The sequence below is a fragment of the Rhamphochromis sp. 'chilingali' genome (genome assembly GCF_963969265.1).
Source record: "Rhamphochromis sp. 'chilingali' genome assembly, chromosome: 15".
Taxonomy (NCBI): domain Eukaryota; kingdom Metazoa; phylum Chordata; class Actinopteri; order Cichliformes; family Cichlidae; genus Rhamphochromis; species Rhamphochromis sp. 'chilingali'.
The window spans coordinates 5,969,711-5,984,259 of record NC_137942.1 but is presented as its reverse complement, the minus strand read 5'-3'; the positions used below and the strand labels follow the sequence as shown (position 1 = coordinate 5,984,259).

General features: G+C 40.4%; 1 protein-coding gene across 1 annotated transcript; it reads left to right on the top strand.

The window, feature by feature from the left end:
* Nucleotides 1-6,765: 6,765 nt before the first annotated feature.
* Nucleotides 6,766-12,743, top strand: gfap (glial fibrillary acidic protein). Its single transcript, XM_080905318.1, has 9 exons — nt 6,766-7,308; nt 9,009-9,069; nt 9,167-9,262; nt 9,362-9,523; nt 9,696-9,821; nt 9,958-10,178; nt 10,266-10,309; nt 10,524-10,606; nt 11,058-12,743. Exons 1-9 carry the CDS (start codon nt 6,788-6,790, stop codon nt 11,097-11,099), a joined length of 1,356 nt encoding a protein of 451 aa, XP_080761444.1. The 5' UTR covers nt 6,766-6,787; the 3' UTR covers nt 11,100-12,743.
* The last annotated feature ends 1,806 nt before the right edge of the window (nt 12,744-14,549 follow it).

The following is a 14,549-nucleotide window of genomic DNA, read 5'->3' as shown; positions in this document are numbered from 1 at the left end:
ATGAAAAATGGATGGAAAACGAACTCAGGCTGCCTGGTTTTTGTTCCAGTGCAGAAAAATGTTTCCACACATCCTTAGCTATACATTTTGAAGGCAGTATTACCTGACAGGTTATGGAAAATTTGCATGATTGGCCATACTGTTTTGACTCATCTAGGAGACACATGAATGAAACCTTTAGGGGTTTAACTTACAAAAGAAATTTCTAGGAATATTTTTCTGTGAACTCAGTGTTATTAAAGCATAATTAAGTGGTGTGTGAGCCAAAGACAAACAGGATCAGAGCCAGCGCTGAATGTCAGAGTTCGCTGTTCAACCCAGACGACGACTTTGTTTATCCCAGGGTTCAGACGAGTCCAGTATTAAATGATTTTTCTGGGCAATAAGCTTGCTACTGCCGTAACTGTAATAGAAAACTATTTCTATGGGGCTGCTACATGCTAAAGGCAGCTAAAATGTGTTTTAAGTGATGCAGTTTTAAAGAAATTAAGGACCCTAGGATGATCAAATGAATACAGACTAGCTGGTAGAAATCAATATATGTAAATGTATTATATGTATCATGACAAGACTTGCAGTGCAAAGTCTAATGTATCAAATTTATTTTACAGCAAGAAAAGAATAGTATGTTATATATAAATATATACTGTATATATGTCCTTCCCTGTCTCAAAAACAAATAAATAGTTTTTAAATATGTTGTCTAATTGTTATCAGTGTATTTATATGCGTGGGAGGACGAGCCTGTCCAAACCCAGTGAGTCCTGTAAATGAAGGGACACAGGAGACTGAGCTCATTGTTGGCAATAAGAAGCTACTTGATTGATGCGCTCGTTTTTCTTTTCTCTCCCTCCCTCGCTCTGTTTCTTCCTCTCGTTTGGCTCTTTCATTCCTCTCATGAGGGAAAGCAGGAGGCAGACACAGGAAGAAGAGATTTCTACAGGCCGTGTCCGCCTGTGAGATGGATAAACAGACTGTATCGAACAAAGGGTCTTTTTTTTTCGTGAACTGGTGTCATATAGACATTCCCTTACTTTTGAGAGGCTTTGTTTTTATTGTCTTTTCACTTTTTTTTGAGAATGGGATTATAGTGTAGAGTGAGATTTTAGGGTAAATGACAGCTTTCTTTTGTTTCAACTAATCATTTTACCACAAATGTGCTGCATAGATTATCCATAAGGAAACCATTATCATTGGTTTTAATTGGTTCAAAACTGTTTGTCAAAGCACATCCTGTAGTATTCTCATCCTATCAAAATACTTTGCTAAACTAATGACATCTCTGTCTGCTAGATAACTTAGTAACTAGTATTTGCAACTTGTTAAACATGGAGAACGAGGCCTCTAAATATCTGAAGGTTAGGATTATTACTGTGAGCTGATGATGTTAACGCTTATCCAACAAAAACTCTAGCGTGCCCTCTCTTTCTTGTCTTTAATGAGGCTGTAAATTCTGACATGTTAATGATTTTCTGACCTGAGTATAATCAAGTGAAGCTTGGGTTGTTATCTGAGTGCCATCCTCATTATGTGATGTGTAGGGTAAGCAGAGCTATCTGTGTGTATTTGGGCCCCCAGCATTCCTGCTGACAGGCAGACTGGAGCTTGGGCTCTAAACCCCGTCTCTCTGACGTCTTCTTTGTGGCTACGCTCTGTTTGGACCTAGTGGTGCTGAGTCATATTGCTGTTCAGTCTGTCCCAGTTAAGCCCCCCTGATTTTCATTAAAACCCTTTTCCCATAAGGCCTTGCAGCTTCAGTAGAACCCAAGCATTCAGCTGTGTTGTTTTTAACTGTCAAGTCTCCATCGGCACCAGCCTACAGTCAGTACCAGCAGTGGGAGAGTGCTCAGATCCTTTGTTTATTGCACAAGAACAGGTGTTTTCATTTATTTTCCCCAATTAGTCCTCTTTTTTTTGGGGGGGGGGAGTGTTATGGAAATAATCGAAGTATGAAAACCTTCCCACCGTTGAAGCTGAATGAAGCAAGTAGGAGATTCAGACAGACAGGCACGCTCCACACACTCCTTAGATGGGATTTAATTAAGCATATAAATTAAAGGAGCTCAGTGCCCCTGTATTATATGTGACTAGTAGGGAAAATTGGAAGTAGGTTTAAGAATTTTATATGTTTTTAATATTTAACTTATAACAGGATGTTTTTATATAAAGGAAAGAACCATTTTTGTATAATGGCAGAAAATTAAATCTACTTATTTTCCCTCCACAAGTCTCAGTTAATCAGCCAAGAGCCCTGCACACCAGGTAAATGTAAAGATATGGTAGGTTCATAGTAATCTCATGTACAATAATTTCTCTCAAGAAGGACAAGGAGTAAAATGAAAACTATACTGCACCATGAGGATCAGTTTACAGACAAGAAATACGCCTAGTTTTAGGCATAAATAAAATCTGCATTAAATTATGTTGTTGTTTTTTAATATTCCTAACAATATCAGTGTCTGAGTTGGCTCAACTATGCAGGGAATTATGCAAAGTCACTAAAAAGTATAATTTGTCCTGACCAAACAAGTGCAGCAGGGGTGTGAGGGACACAATCAAGCACTCTCCCCACCTGCATAGTCGTTGGGGGATGCAAGTCTCATGTTCACAAGGATTAATGCAGAAAAGTTAAATTCATCTTGTTTAATTTGTTGCAGGACATTTTGTGGGTGTAACACTTTTTTTTTTAAACCCAAAGCACCTAGCTTTGATTAAGGCCTATCCCTTAATTTAAACCCTGTCTGTCCTTGATGTAGTGATGAAGGTGGGGCTGAGATAGTTGTATTTCCAGCTTGTTGGTCAGGATTCAGTTTGGTATGTGGCCATGTACATTCAGACATCAGCCAGGTTGAAGAATGGTAGCTGAGAGGTTCACACTGGGGTTTCTGGACGCAAAATGCCAGAGCAGTCAAACCTAGCTGGCTGCAGTTTTACCTTGGCCTGAGATCATTTCAGTTTTAAGATTCTGCCCCACACCCCTTCTTTTTGTAAGTCCTGCAGATGAGATGGTCTTCTTGTGCTGGATCTATGAATCAGCTGTTTGACTTGGCCCTTCATAAAACTCTTGCAGCAGGGAGCAAAGAGAAGGAGAGGTCCGCAGCACCACTTTTACTCTCTTTCTGCGTGGATGTTTAATCATCAGGTCATATTACCTCAGTGACCAGAACTGGGGCAACGGTGGTGATTGCCGGAAAAATTCAGAGGGGCGAAACAATTACTGTCACCTTAATGATGCAAGCATGCTATTAATCCTTAGAGATGGTGCCTTTTTAATCAACAAATCTCTGCCAGACTTACAGTGTGCCATCTTGTTTAACCTGCATTAAGAGATACCAATTAGAATTCAAGACAGTGCGTTGTTGTTTTTCTTCTTTACTAGCAACAACACTCAGAGGCCAAATAGTAAAGTCCTAGGGCCTTTATTCACTGTCTCCCACTGAATAAAGGCACTATGATTGGTCTACAGTCCCTGTGATTTTATGGCCTAGTAACAAAGAAATCCTTTATGAACCACTGCTGTTGTGGTTTTTACTACCTTCAGCAAGTTAATGTGCTACTGCCAGTCTGATCTTTCCAACACCAAACAAAAACAGAATTGATATTTTTTCTGGAATTTAACCAAATACTGGTACTTTTTTTTTTTTTTTACCATGTTGCAACTGTTTGTTTGTTTGTTTGTTTTTGGGGGGGGGGGGGGGGGGGGGGGTGCAGAGCCCAAATGTAGAACTAAACAAAAGGCAAGCCTTTATAGAGGTTGATCAAGGTTCCAAATGTGATACAAAAAGTCCAAAGAAGTAGGAAATGCCAGGAAACATGAGGACACAAGAGCAGGACACACACTGAGGATTACACAAACGACACCAGAACAAAGAACAGAAGGAAGAGTGAGGTTTCTATAAACCCAGAAGGCTCATTAGGGATAAAGCACAGGTGGCAAAATCAAACAAAGGTGAAGAACAAAAACTTGCATGACCAAACATGGATACAAAAGACTTATATGAAATATATAAAATATAAATTAAAGATAGTGAGAAGGGAACACCTGAGGAGAAAGACATGAACACAGAAAGAGGAGATAGAGAAAAGAAAGAAACTTGCTACACAGTTACCGTAGCTTTTCTCATTAAAATTACTTAGAGTTATTTACTGTATCTTGTCAGCAACATAAAACCAATATTACTCATAGTTTTTTCAGCAGTATTTCCCTAAACCTTTAGTACTTTTGTGTCTTTTTCAGCTCTGTTTTTAATAATATTATTGTCATGCCAAAATACTCTGTTCTTGACATGAGGGATATATTATTGCAGAAGGAAATGGGCACTTGGTCAAAATCGCATTTCCATAAATCACATCTTCTTCAAAAAGATCAGCTGAGGTGGTCTGAGGTAGCCAGCTCTGTGGTTGTCAAGGTAATGGATGATAATGGTTTTGCAATGCAGACTCTGTTAGTCCTCAGAGTTCAGATTAAAAGGCTTTACTCACCAACTCCCTTCCTCCCCACATCTCACCACCTGACCCCACTCATCTCTGCCATCCATCTGTCTTTGGAAACAGCAAGACATCTAATAACCAGACACAGTGAACATCTCCAAGTCTTAACCGTTTCATTGAGAAGTGTTTTTCTTCTTTCTATTGAAAGGCAATAGATGTCTGTCTGTCTGTCTGTCTGTCTGTCTGTCTGTCTGTCTGTCTGTCTGTCTGTCTGTCTGTCTGTCTATCTGTCTATCTGTCTATCTATCTATCTATCTATCTATCTATCTATCTATCTATCTATCTATCTATCTATCTATTAAAAGCTCCTGCTTTGAGATGAAGTGTTATAGATTAATATTTAATGGCATATATAATGAAAAGCCTGGGTCTTAAATAATCAGGTGCCATCTCATCTTTATAGTACCATAAGGTACTATAAGGTAAGATACCTTATAGTACCATATCACACTATTAGAGCACTTCACTGTAAAAGAGTACTTTATTGAGTACTTTATTGATCCCCGTGGGGAAATTCGTCTCTGCATTTAACCCATTCACTCAGTGAAGCAGTGGGCAGCCATTGGGCGCCCGGGGAGCACTGCAGGCTTGCTTGTTGTTCCTAGAGTAATAGTAGAATGGGAGGCAGAGCCTTCAGTTTTCAGGTCCCTCTTCTATGGCACCAGCTTCCAGTTTGGATTTGGGAAACAGACACTATCTCTACTTTTAAAATTAGGCTTAAAACTTTCCTTTTTGCTAAAGCATGTAGTTAGGGCTGAATCAGGTGACCCTGAATCCTCCCTTAGTTATGCTGCAATAGGTGTAGGCTGCTGGGGGATTCCCATGATGTATTATTTCTTCTTCAGTCACCTTTCTCACTCACTATGTGTTAATAGTAGTGCTGTCAGCGTTAATCTCGTTAAAATGACCTTAACGCCAAAACCGCATTAACGCGACAAATCTCCATTAGCAAGTTAGCGTGGCTCGCCCCGTGCGTGGGGCTGCATGGCGCTAATGCATTAACAAGCTAACTGCCGTGCAGCCCCACGCACAGGGCGAACTGCGCTAACTTGCTAATGGAGATTTGTCGCGTTAATGCGGTTTTGGCGTTAAGGTCATTTTAACGGGATTAACGCTGACAGCACTAGTTAATAGACCTCTCTGCATTGAATCGTACTTGTTATTAATGTCTGGCCCTCTTCCACAGCATGTCTTTCATCCTGTTTTCCTTCTCTCTTCCCAACCGGTTGTAGCAGATGGCCCCGCCCCTCCCTGAGCCTGGTTCTGTCGGAGGTTTCTTCCTGTTAAAAGGGAGTTTTTTCTTCCCACTGTCACCAAAGTGCTTGCTCATAGGGGGTCATATGATTGTTGGGTTTTTCTCTGTATGTATTATTGTAGGGTCTACCTTAAAATAGAAAGCGCCGTGAGGCAACTGTTGTGATTTGGTGCTGTATAAATAAAATTTAATTTAAACTGAATTTAACATACTTAGTTGAAAATGTATTTTCTCCAATCTGGGTAATATGAACTTTTTCATCATACTTTAATTTTCGTTACTGATTAAGCACATTTTATAATAAATATTCCTATTTAGGATGAGTTCATGAATAATGTTATGCCCTTTGTTATATAACTACTGCCCTAAACTGTGATTGAAAGAGCAGTGACAACAGCTCTTAGATTCTCTCCACACAACTGACCCTGTGAAATCATTTGACCCCAGTCTCAAATGATTTCACAGGCTTTTGTTGTGCACACTTCCAATACACTCAGCAATGTTTTTAATATACTAATCTTTCTTTGTATCTGTACCTGCTCCAGCTGCCAATCTAAAGTTATTTTCTGATTAGAGAGCGAAGATCTCTCCCCAGCACCCTTTTGTTTGATCAAACTGTGTTTCTGTTTTTGTGAGAGCGCATGTGTGGTCAGCTTGAATTGGTGGCCAGACCCTGTCACACAAATTCCTTTTCATTCAGCTCAAACAGAAAGAAAGAGAGGAAGACAAAAAAGGGTGAAAGTAAGAGTGAGAGAGAGAGAGTGAGTTAGAGGCTGGGGAGAAGGGAGGAGAAAGGGGGAGAGGGAGAAAGCCAAGAGACATTTGTAGTTGAGTGGACGAGCACAGACAATCCCTGGCACACAGCTTTTTGAGTGTCATGTAAACCACCCCTTCGCTCTCCCTTTTTGTCCCATTCACTGCCTGCCACCCTCCCTTCTCTCTGCCCCACCCTGTGGTCTCTCTGCTTTGGTCTTGGGGGGGGTTGGTTGCCTGGCTGTATAAAAGCCCTGTTTGTGCCCAGAACGAGCTCCATTCCCCAACATGGAGAGTCAGAGAGTCCAGTCCTCGTACAGAAAGCGTTTTGGGCCCCAGAGCTCGAGCAGCTCTGGAGTCAGAATTGGTGGCCTTTCTTCTAGCCGCCTCTCCTGGCATGGCACCCCTCGCAATGTCACCCACTCCAGTCCTGTGTCGCGGATCTCCCTGGGCTCAAGCAGCACAGCCCTGCTGCTGGGGAGCCCCGTTGACCGGCTGGACTTCTCAGCTGACTCTCTGTTGAAGGCCCAGTACAAGGAAACACGAACTAACGAGAAGATGGAGATGATGGGCCTGAATGATCGCTTTGCCAGTTACATAGAGAAGGTGCGCCTGCTGGAGCAGCAGAATAAGGTGCTGGTGGCAGAGCTGAACCAGCTGAAGGGGAAGGAGCCAAGCCGACTGGGAGACATCTACCAGGAGGAGCTCAGGGAGCTACGACGACAAGTGGATGGTCTCACCAACAACAAGGCTCGACTGGAGGTCGAGAGGGATAACCTGGCTGCAGATCTGGCTGTACTTAAGCAGAAGTAAGAGGGAGCAGGGCAGGACTTCTGTGGGTGGAGGATCATGTAGATGTGATGTATGATCACACAGTAGTACCACCCATTTGTATCTCTTGTAGAGATTGCATATGTATGTATAAGAATAATGAAAGAAATGCAAACTCCTTTTGCTTTCTTTTTACTTGAATGCACACTCTAATAATCAAAGACTTGATTTTTGTGATATCATTGGCATTTTGTGTTATGTTTAGGGTTACAAGCTAAAATTTAAATGAATAACCATTTTTTTAAAAGATGGAGGAGTAGGAATGAACCCCCTATGTGCTTCCTTTACTCAAATATTATAGATTTTTTAGAGTTATGTACTGAATTTCAATTTCATATTTCATATTTCAGTTAGTGTGCAGATGTTTTGGAGCCATGTTTATGTTAAACCTTTCCATGTTCTTGATTAAAGCATAGTAGAACCTGAAACACACTCTGAAAAATATATTTGGACTGTGAAAAAACCCCCCACAAAGTGTGTTTTCTAGACAAATGCTTTTGGTTAGCTGGTCTTTGATTGGAAAACACATTCAGCTGGAGTAGATTTTATGTATTTTGGCACAAAATAAGACAAACTCTTTCCAGTGGAAAGGTTTTTTTTCTTAGTTTTCTTTTATAATTGCCAGTTCATTTATATGCAGATTTCAGACCCGCTGGAATGCAGTCCACTGTGCTCTGCCCCAGCTTTACTCCTGGATCCCTCTTTACAAACTTGATCCTCGCTGAACCCCTTGTCCCCACTGAGTGAGTGCGAAGGAATGAGGGAAACACAATGGTAGCCCAACACAAAGGGAACGGCCAGCCGGGCAGATGTTTACTAGTCCCCTGTTACTCCAAAATACTGATTCACTGCCATTGCATATGCACCTTTTTTTTTAAAAATTTAGATGCATATGTGGCATGAATCTATAATTTAATCTTGTGAATGACTGACTTGAAGCCTCTAATGGTTCGAAAGGTCTCTCTCACACTACATCCTCCGATTACCACGCAGCTGCTGGTCCTCTAAAATAATGCAGCATGAATAGTGATGATTCTGGTCAGAGGTCACTTTTGTGATTCATGCTGCTCTTCTTGAAGCCCTCTATTCAGCAATCGCTCCATGAAGCCATACAGATGCTTAGAGTTCCATGTCACTGTGTGCATGGCAGATGGATTGTAGGGTGGTGCCTATCTGTGCACGAGGCTGTGCGTAGATGCGTCCTTTTTATGTCTCTGTGTGTGTCTGCTCCATCCCGTGGGAAAGGCTTCTGGCTGCTAGATTCGAGTGAATGTGTAATGATGCGTAAGCTGCCCTTTCAGCTGAGCCCCGCACATCCCCAGCAGCATGGGGAGCAGCGGTAAAGCTGATATTGCAAATCTAATCGATGTGCTTAAATATATGTTTTTAGCCCTTGCAGATGATACTCTGTTAAACATAAATGAGAAACTGTAAAAAAAAAAGTTTAAATCCGTCCACGCTTGTTTCCTTCTTGCTGAGTTGTGAAGGAGTTGACAAAAAGGCATACTCATGCACAACAAGTTAACTCAAAATAAATGCCGTGTTTATGATTTTTTTTGTCTATAAAAGTATTTTGCAGAGCAAAAACTGGAAAGACTGGATGTTCTATTAACCTACAAAAAACAAATTTGAGTAATTTTTTTTTATTTTGGGGATTTTTCTCCTTTGTGTGACTTAGACTGCAAGATGAAATCGGGCTCCGACAGGATGCAGAAAATAATCTAAATGGCTTCAGACAGGTAATTCTGTTCCCTGAAATCATCAACTAAATAATTTAGACGTTCGGTATGACTGACTATCCAACTTCATCTCCCTGTGTGCTCATTTCTTGCATAGGATGTGGATGAGGCATCTTTAAATCGTGTCCAGCTGGAGAGGAAGATTGATGCACTGCAGGACGAGATAAACTTCTTGAAGAAAATTCATGAGGAGGTAAGAATACAACTGAAGGAATAGAAGTCACGGAGGAGAAATATTAAGGCACCAATAATTGCCACTAACCACAATCAAATTTGGACTTCCTCCTTGCAGGAACTGCGTGAGTTACAGGAGCAGATCATGGCCCAGCAGGTCCATGTTGATCTTGATGTGTCTAAACCAGACCTGACTGCTGCTCTCAGAGACATTAGGGTCCAATATGAAAACATGGCAAGTTCGAATATGCAGGAGACTGAGGAATGGTATCGATCCAAGGTGAGAAGAATTAGCTGTCTGACATAAAACACATATTGTATATGTGTGACAATTCTTTTTGTATTTCCTGTGAAAATTTAAAAAAAATGCACAAAGATAAAGATAATGTTTCACAGCTAATAAGCTAATGCACACACCACATACGAACGAGCTGTTTCACCTTTGTACACAGTTTGCTGACCTGACAGATGCAGCCAATAGAAATGCAGAAGCCCTCCGCCAGGCCAAGCAGGAAGCCAATGAATATCGTCGTCAGATCCAAGTGGTCACCTGTGACCTGGAGGCTCTTCGTGGCACAGTAAGTACACCAGATCCCGCAGATTACACAGACATTTTGAGTTCACAAATTACACTGCAGTCAGATGGACTTTTGGCAAACACACACTTTTTTGTTGTCTATAAAATAGCCTGTTAAAACTATAATTCTATTTAAGAATGAGTCACTGGAACGCCAGCTCCGGGAAATGGAGGAGCGCTGTGCCATGGAAACAGCGGGATACCAGGATACAGTGAGCCGACTGGAGGAGGAAATCCAGGCACTGAAAGAGGAGATGGCAAGGCACCTGCAGGAGTACCAGGATCTCCTCAATGTCAAACTGGCTCTGGATATTGAGATTGCCACATACAGGAAGCTCCTGGAGGGAGAGGAGAGCAGGTGAGTTAGAGTTTGTCTGGTCAGATTTAACTATAAATCATAGTATGTGATACTGATTTTTATTTATTTTTGTCTCTTTTCTTCCAGGATCACGATTCCAGTTCAAAGCTTTTCCAACATGCAGTTTAGAGGTCAGTTTAAATTTTGAACCTCGGTATTTTCTTCCCTTGACTGATTAAATTGTTTTTGCTGTAGAATACCAGCAGTTAAACTGGACAGTATTTATTGGTTAAAAAGAGATTAATCCTGTACCTGTACTCTAAACCAAATGTGAACAGAGGATAGTGTTTCAGCAGGTTTGGTCAGAGTTAATATCCTTTCACTCTCCCTGTGTTTTTCCCTTAGAAACTAACTTGGACACTAAAACTCCTGAGGCCCATGTGAAGAGAAGCATCCTGGTTCGAACTGTGGAGACCAGGGATGGGGAGGTATGTGGATGAACACAAAGAGCAACACTGGATCGTACAGACATAGCATACCTCACTCTCCTCACCACCAATTTATTTATTTAACTTTAATTTATCTTTTCAATCTGCACACATTTCTCATTTTCCATGGCATGTCAGTGGTCTGCAGCATATGTTCTAGGAGTCATAAGGACAGAACTTGGCAAACTAACTATATTCTGCTACTGTAATCAACCAGCCACTTAGTAAACCGAGTGAATTAGTGCTTGTATAAGTCTTTCACACTGCTTCAGGACGATCTGCACATTGCACCTCTAACCCATTCCCTCTGGAGGGCAATGTTGAACTCTTCTGCAGATTTTCACAGATTCACTGTGGCTCAGTACACCTGATGCCTTGTGCAACTGATACTAAAAACCCACGAGAGATTTGTTCTTTTTGTTATTTTTAACTGAATTTTTCCCCTTTTCAGATCATTAAGGAATCAACCACTGAACACAAAGATCTTCCTTAAAGTTTCAAGACCAGCTCATCCATATTTTCCTTAGTTACTACCTGGGGATTCTGAATGTGCATTATTGGATATTACTACCATTTTTATTTGTTTGTCTCCAGACACAAAAGCTACCCCATCAAATTCACTGCATCCCTCTCTTTTCCCTCCTCCATCACCTGCTTCTTTTTATTGCAACCACAATATAACCACCGATTGTACTTAGTCTCCCTTGTCAGAATTTCTCCTGAAAGATATCTCGGTGTGGCTTTGTGTACAGCTCCACCATAAACCTGAAGTGTTTGCAGCCCAGTCACCTTACACCATCTTTAGATTTTTCCAATAAAAATTAAGTAAGCTGTTTTAATTTTAACTTGAGCTGACAGGACAGATTTTTAGCATTGATTCTGATTAAATGACACAGAAGAGGCACAGAATCATAGTGATTATGTTTAGCATGTAGCATGGTGGAGATTGATGTGCAAGTGAAATAAAGGAGGGAGTTGCAGATGCAGACACTTTAAATGGATTTAGGCAAGTACTGGCAGATATGTGTGTGTACTGCAGCTTCTGTCAGAGCATGTGAGTCTGAATTGTTGTTTTTTTCTTTTAACCCTTCGTTTGGTTTTATTTAGATTTTTCACTCCCTTTGTTCTAGTCTCTACTTGTTCATTACTTATTGAATGTAAAGTATAGCACACATGCATAGGTAGATACATTATATGCATTGCATTGGAATGACTGCCCAAACAAAGCTATCTCTGCTGCTCTGGGGACTTAAATCTGCACAACCAGATGGAAGTACAAATAAATGTGCAGATACAGGTCGTGAGGGAGTAACTATGGCGACTTCTAGAGCGTTCATTCGCTCTATAAAAAGTGTAAGAGCTTGTCAGCAGCACCATTTGTGTGGGGCCTCTAAAATGCCCTCCATCACTGTCCTTTCACTCCTCTGTCTCTTCTTTAGCATCCTCTGCCTCTTGAACACAACCTGATAAGGGCAGAGTTTTTTGACACCAGGATGCGTCATGACATGCCCACTTATCCTGTAGCGATAACAGGAAAAGACAGGCAAGTTTACAGGTGTGGGTACTGACACGGCTTTTGCCCTGCAGCCTCCACCAAGTGTCAGCCAGCTCCTGTATTTTAGGCTGATAGCAGAGGAAGACGCAGAGACCAAGCGGTTGTTATAATAACCTCACATATAAACTGTGCTGCAGTTCCGACTTTTCCTTTTCTTTCTTTTTGAATGGGAGGAATTTAGATTTTTTTTTAAACTGCTGGAAGCATAGATGGACATCACAGTTCAAACGCTGTAATCCAAGCCCCAACTTTTGTTGAAACCCCCACAGAGTGTTGACAGGACCTGCCACTAATGAGAGTGGTGCTACGCCAAAGCCGGCTGTGTCTGTACTTGTCGCCAAGGACACCATGTGTTCATGCCTAGCACCCTTTACACTGGAACTTTCACCCCCATCCCTCAGCCACTTCTCCCTTTTCCTCTAATAACACTTAGCAACTTATTTTGTTTTACTGAATGTCAAATAGAAGTTGTTGCTCCTTTGCTCTTTAGAAACCTCTGCAGGTGTGAATATAACATTAGTTTTGACCAGTGCCATGAGCTGTGATGTCATGTTAACAAAAATAAAACAATTTGTTTGCTGATCCCTCTTGTTTTTTATAAAAAGTCTGTCCTAACAGTGTTTTCATGTGTTCATAGTCATGGTCCTTTGCCTCTCATACAAGCCTGACACATTCATACAGTATATCAGCTCTCATCACTTTCAGCTGTGTTATGTATCCTGACAAGAGGGCTGACAGCAGCGGACAGATATTATTCATTGTAACTGATTGTTTCTGCCCTTCAAGCAGGCTGTACCGCTGAGCAGATGGGTTCACTTCAAGTTATGTCATGGCCCTGTGTGAGTTTCACTGTATGTATGGGCCTAGATATCATTTGTGGCAAAAGATAGTATGGCTTGAGATGCAGATAAACATTTCTACTGGACTGATAAACACATGATCTCAAAAAGTGAGTTTCCTACATTGTCAGAGGTGTCCTTATACGTCATTTGGGCTACAATTTGAGTTTGAGTTTTTAAAGGATAGATATTTGGATTTTTTTAAATTATTTTTTGGCTTTTGACTTTTATTTGCAGACAGGAAAGAGAGCAGGGGAAAACACATAGCAAAGGGCCACAGACTCGACACTAGGCCACTCCATTTCAGGCACCTACACAACCATGTCTGTCTCAAACTACTCGTCAGGTGTTAAAATATAAACTTTTTTTGCTCCTGAAATTATCCCTCTTATTGATACTGGCCACTAGTCACTAATTTAATTTAAAGTTTTAATGAAAGCTTAAAGACTTTTTTTAGGGATTATTTTTTGCACATATTCACTGTCTTTGATTTTTTTTTTTTGATTTTTAAAGATACAAAACTATATAAACTTCAGATTTTTTATTTATTTATTTATATCTATTTATTTATTCACTGCACAGGATGTTTAATTTTTTTTATTTTTATCACTTTTTCTTTTTTAATCTCCAAACTGTTATGGAAGGATTTATTTTAGTAAGCAAAGCATGTTTTGATGTACCAACAATGGGAATAGGAGTACTGTTGTAAGACAATTTAAAAACAAAAGACAATTTACTCTTTTTAAGGAGTTGTAACAGGCTCTGAATCTGGTCTGTTAACCAACAGTTACTGAAACGGGTCAAGCTTGTGCTGCACTCCAGTGGGTGTTTTTAGTTATAGGGTTCAAACTATACTTTGAACTCAAAGGATTTTCTTTGCCTTAAATAAGGATTAACAAAAGCAGCTAAAAGGCTGAAAAGACCAAGTAATAAAAGACTTTAAATGTGATTCATTTGTTTTCCCTACTCTTGTTTGTCTTATGGTTTTGTCTGCCAAATTTATCAAGAAGTAAACTGTCTCGAAATGGTGAAAAAACATGTCTAAGTATGATCTGTTAAAGCAAACATTTGAGTAAATGAAGTAAATGCAATGTTTTTCAATACCTAACATGGTAAATTCAAAAAAGCTGACTGGTTTCACAGACATGAACACGGTTTTCCTCCTAAATTTAGAAAAACGTCACACCCTGCCTCACTGGCATTAGTGGTGAGTTCTTTTTATTTTCTTACCAGGTGAGTGGAACATGTGTATTAACTCTATAATTCCCTTTGTATCATATTTGATACGTGAATTTCTGATACCTCTATCTCATCAACAAGATCAATACTTGCCATAATTTTAAAATGAATTTTCTGGTTATTTTTTATGGGTTGGGTCTTACAGGGTTAAAGTATGATCCAGTAACCGTCCGTAAGCACAGCATGTGTCTGTTTTGTCCAGCTTTTATCAGAAGAATGGAGGTTCTCAGGTCTTAACTGAAGGCAACCCTGAGCTGAAGGAATTCCAAGCAGATAAAACTCTCAGGCAATTGGCCCCGTTTCCCATCTA

Coding starts and splice junctions, on each gene's coding strand:
- gfap (XM_080905318.1), top strand. CDS start 6,788: ATGGAGAGTCAGAGAGTCCAGTCCTCGTACAGAAAGCGTTTTGGGCCC. Junction 7,309..9,008: donor CTGGCTGTACTTAAGCAGAA/GTAAGAGGGAGC, acceptor TGTGTGACTTAG/ACTGCAAGATGAAATCGGGC. Junction 9,263..9,361: donor TGAAGAAAATTCATGAGGAG/GTAAGAATACAA, acceptor TCCTCCTTGCAG/GAACTGCGTGAGTTACAGGA.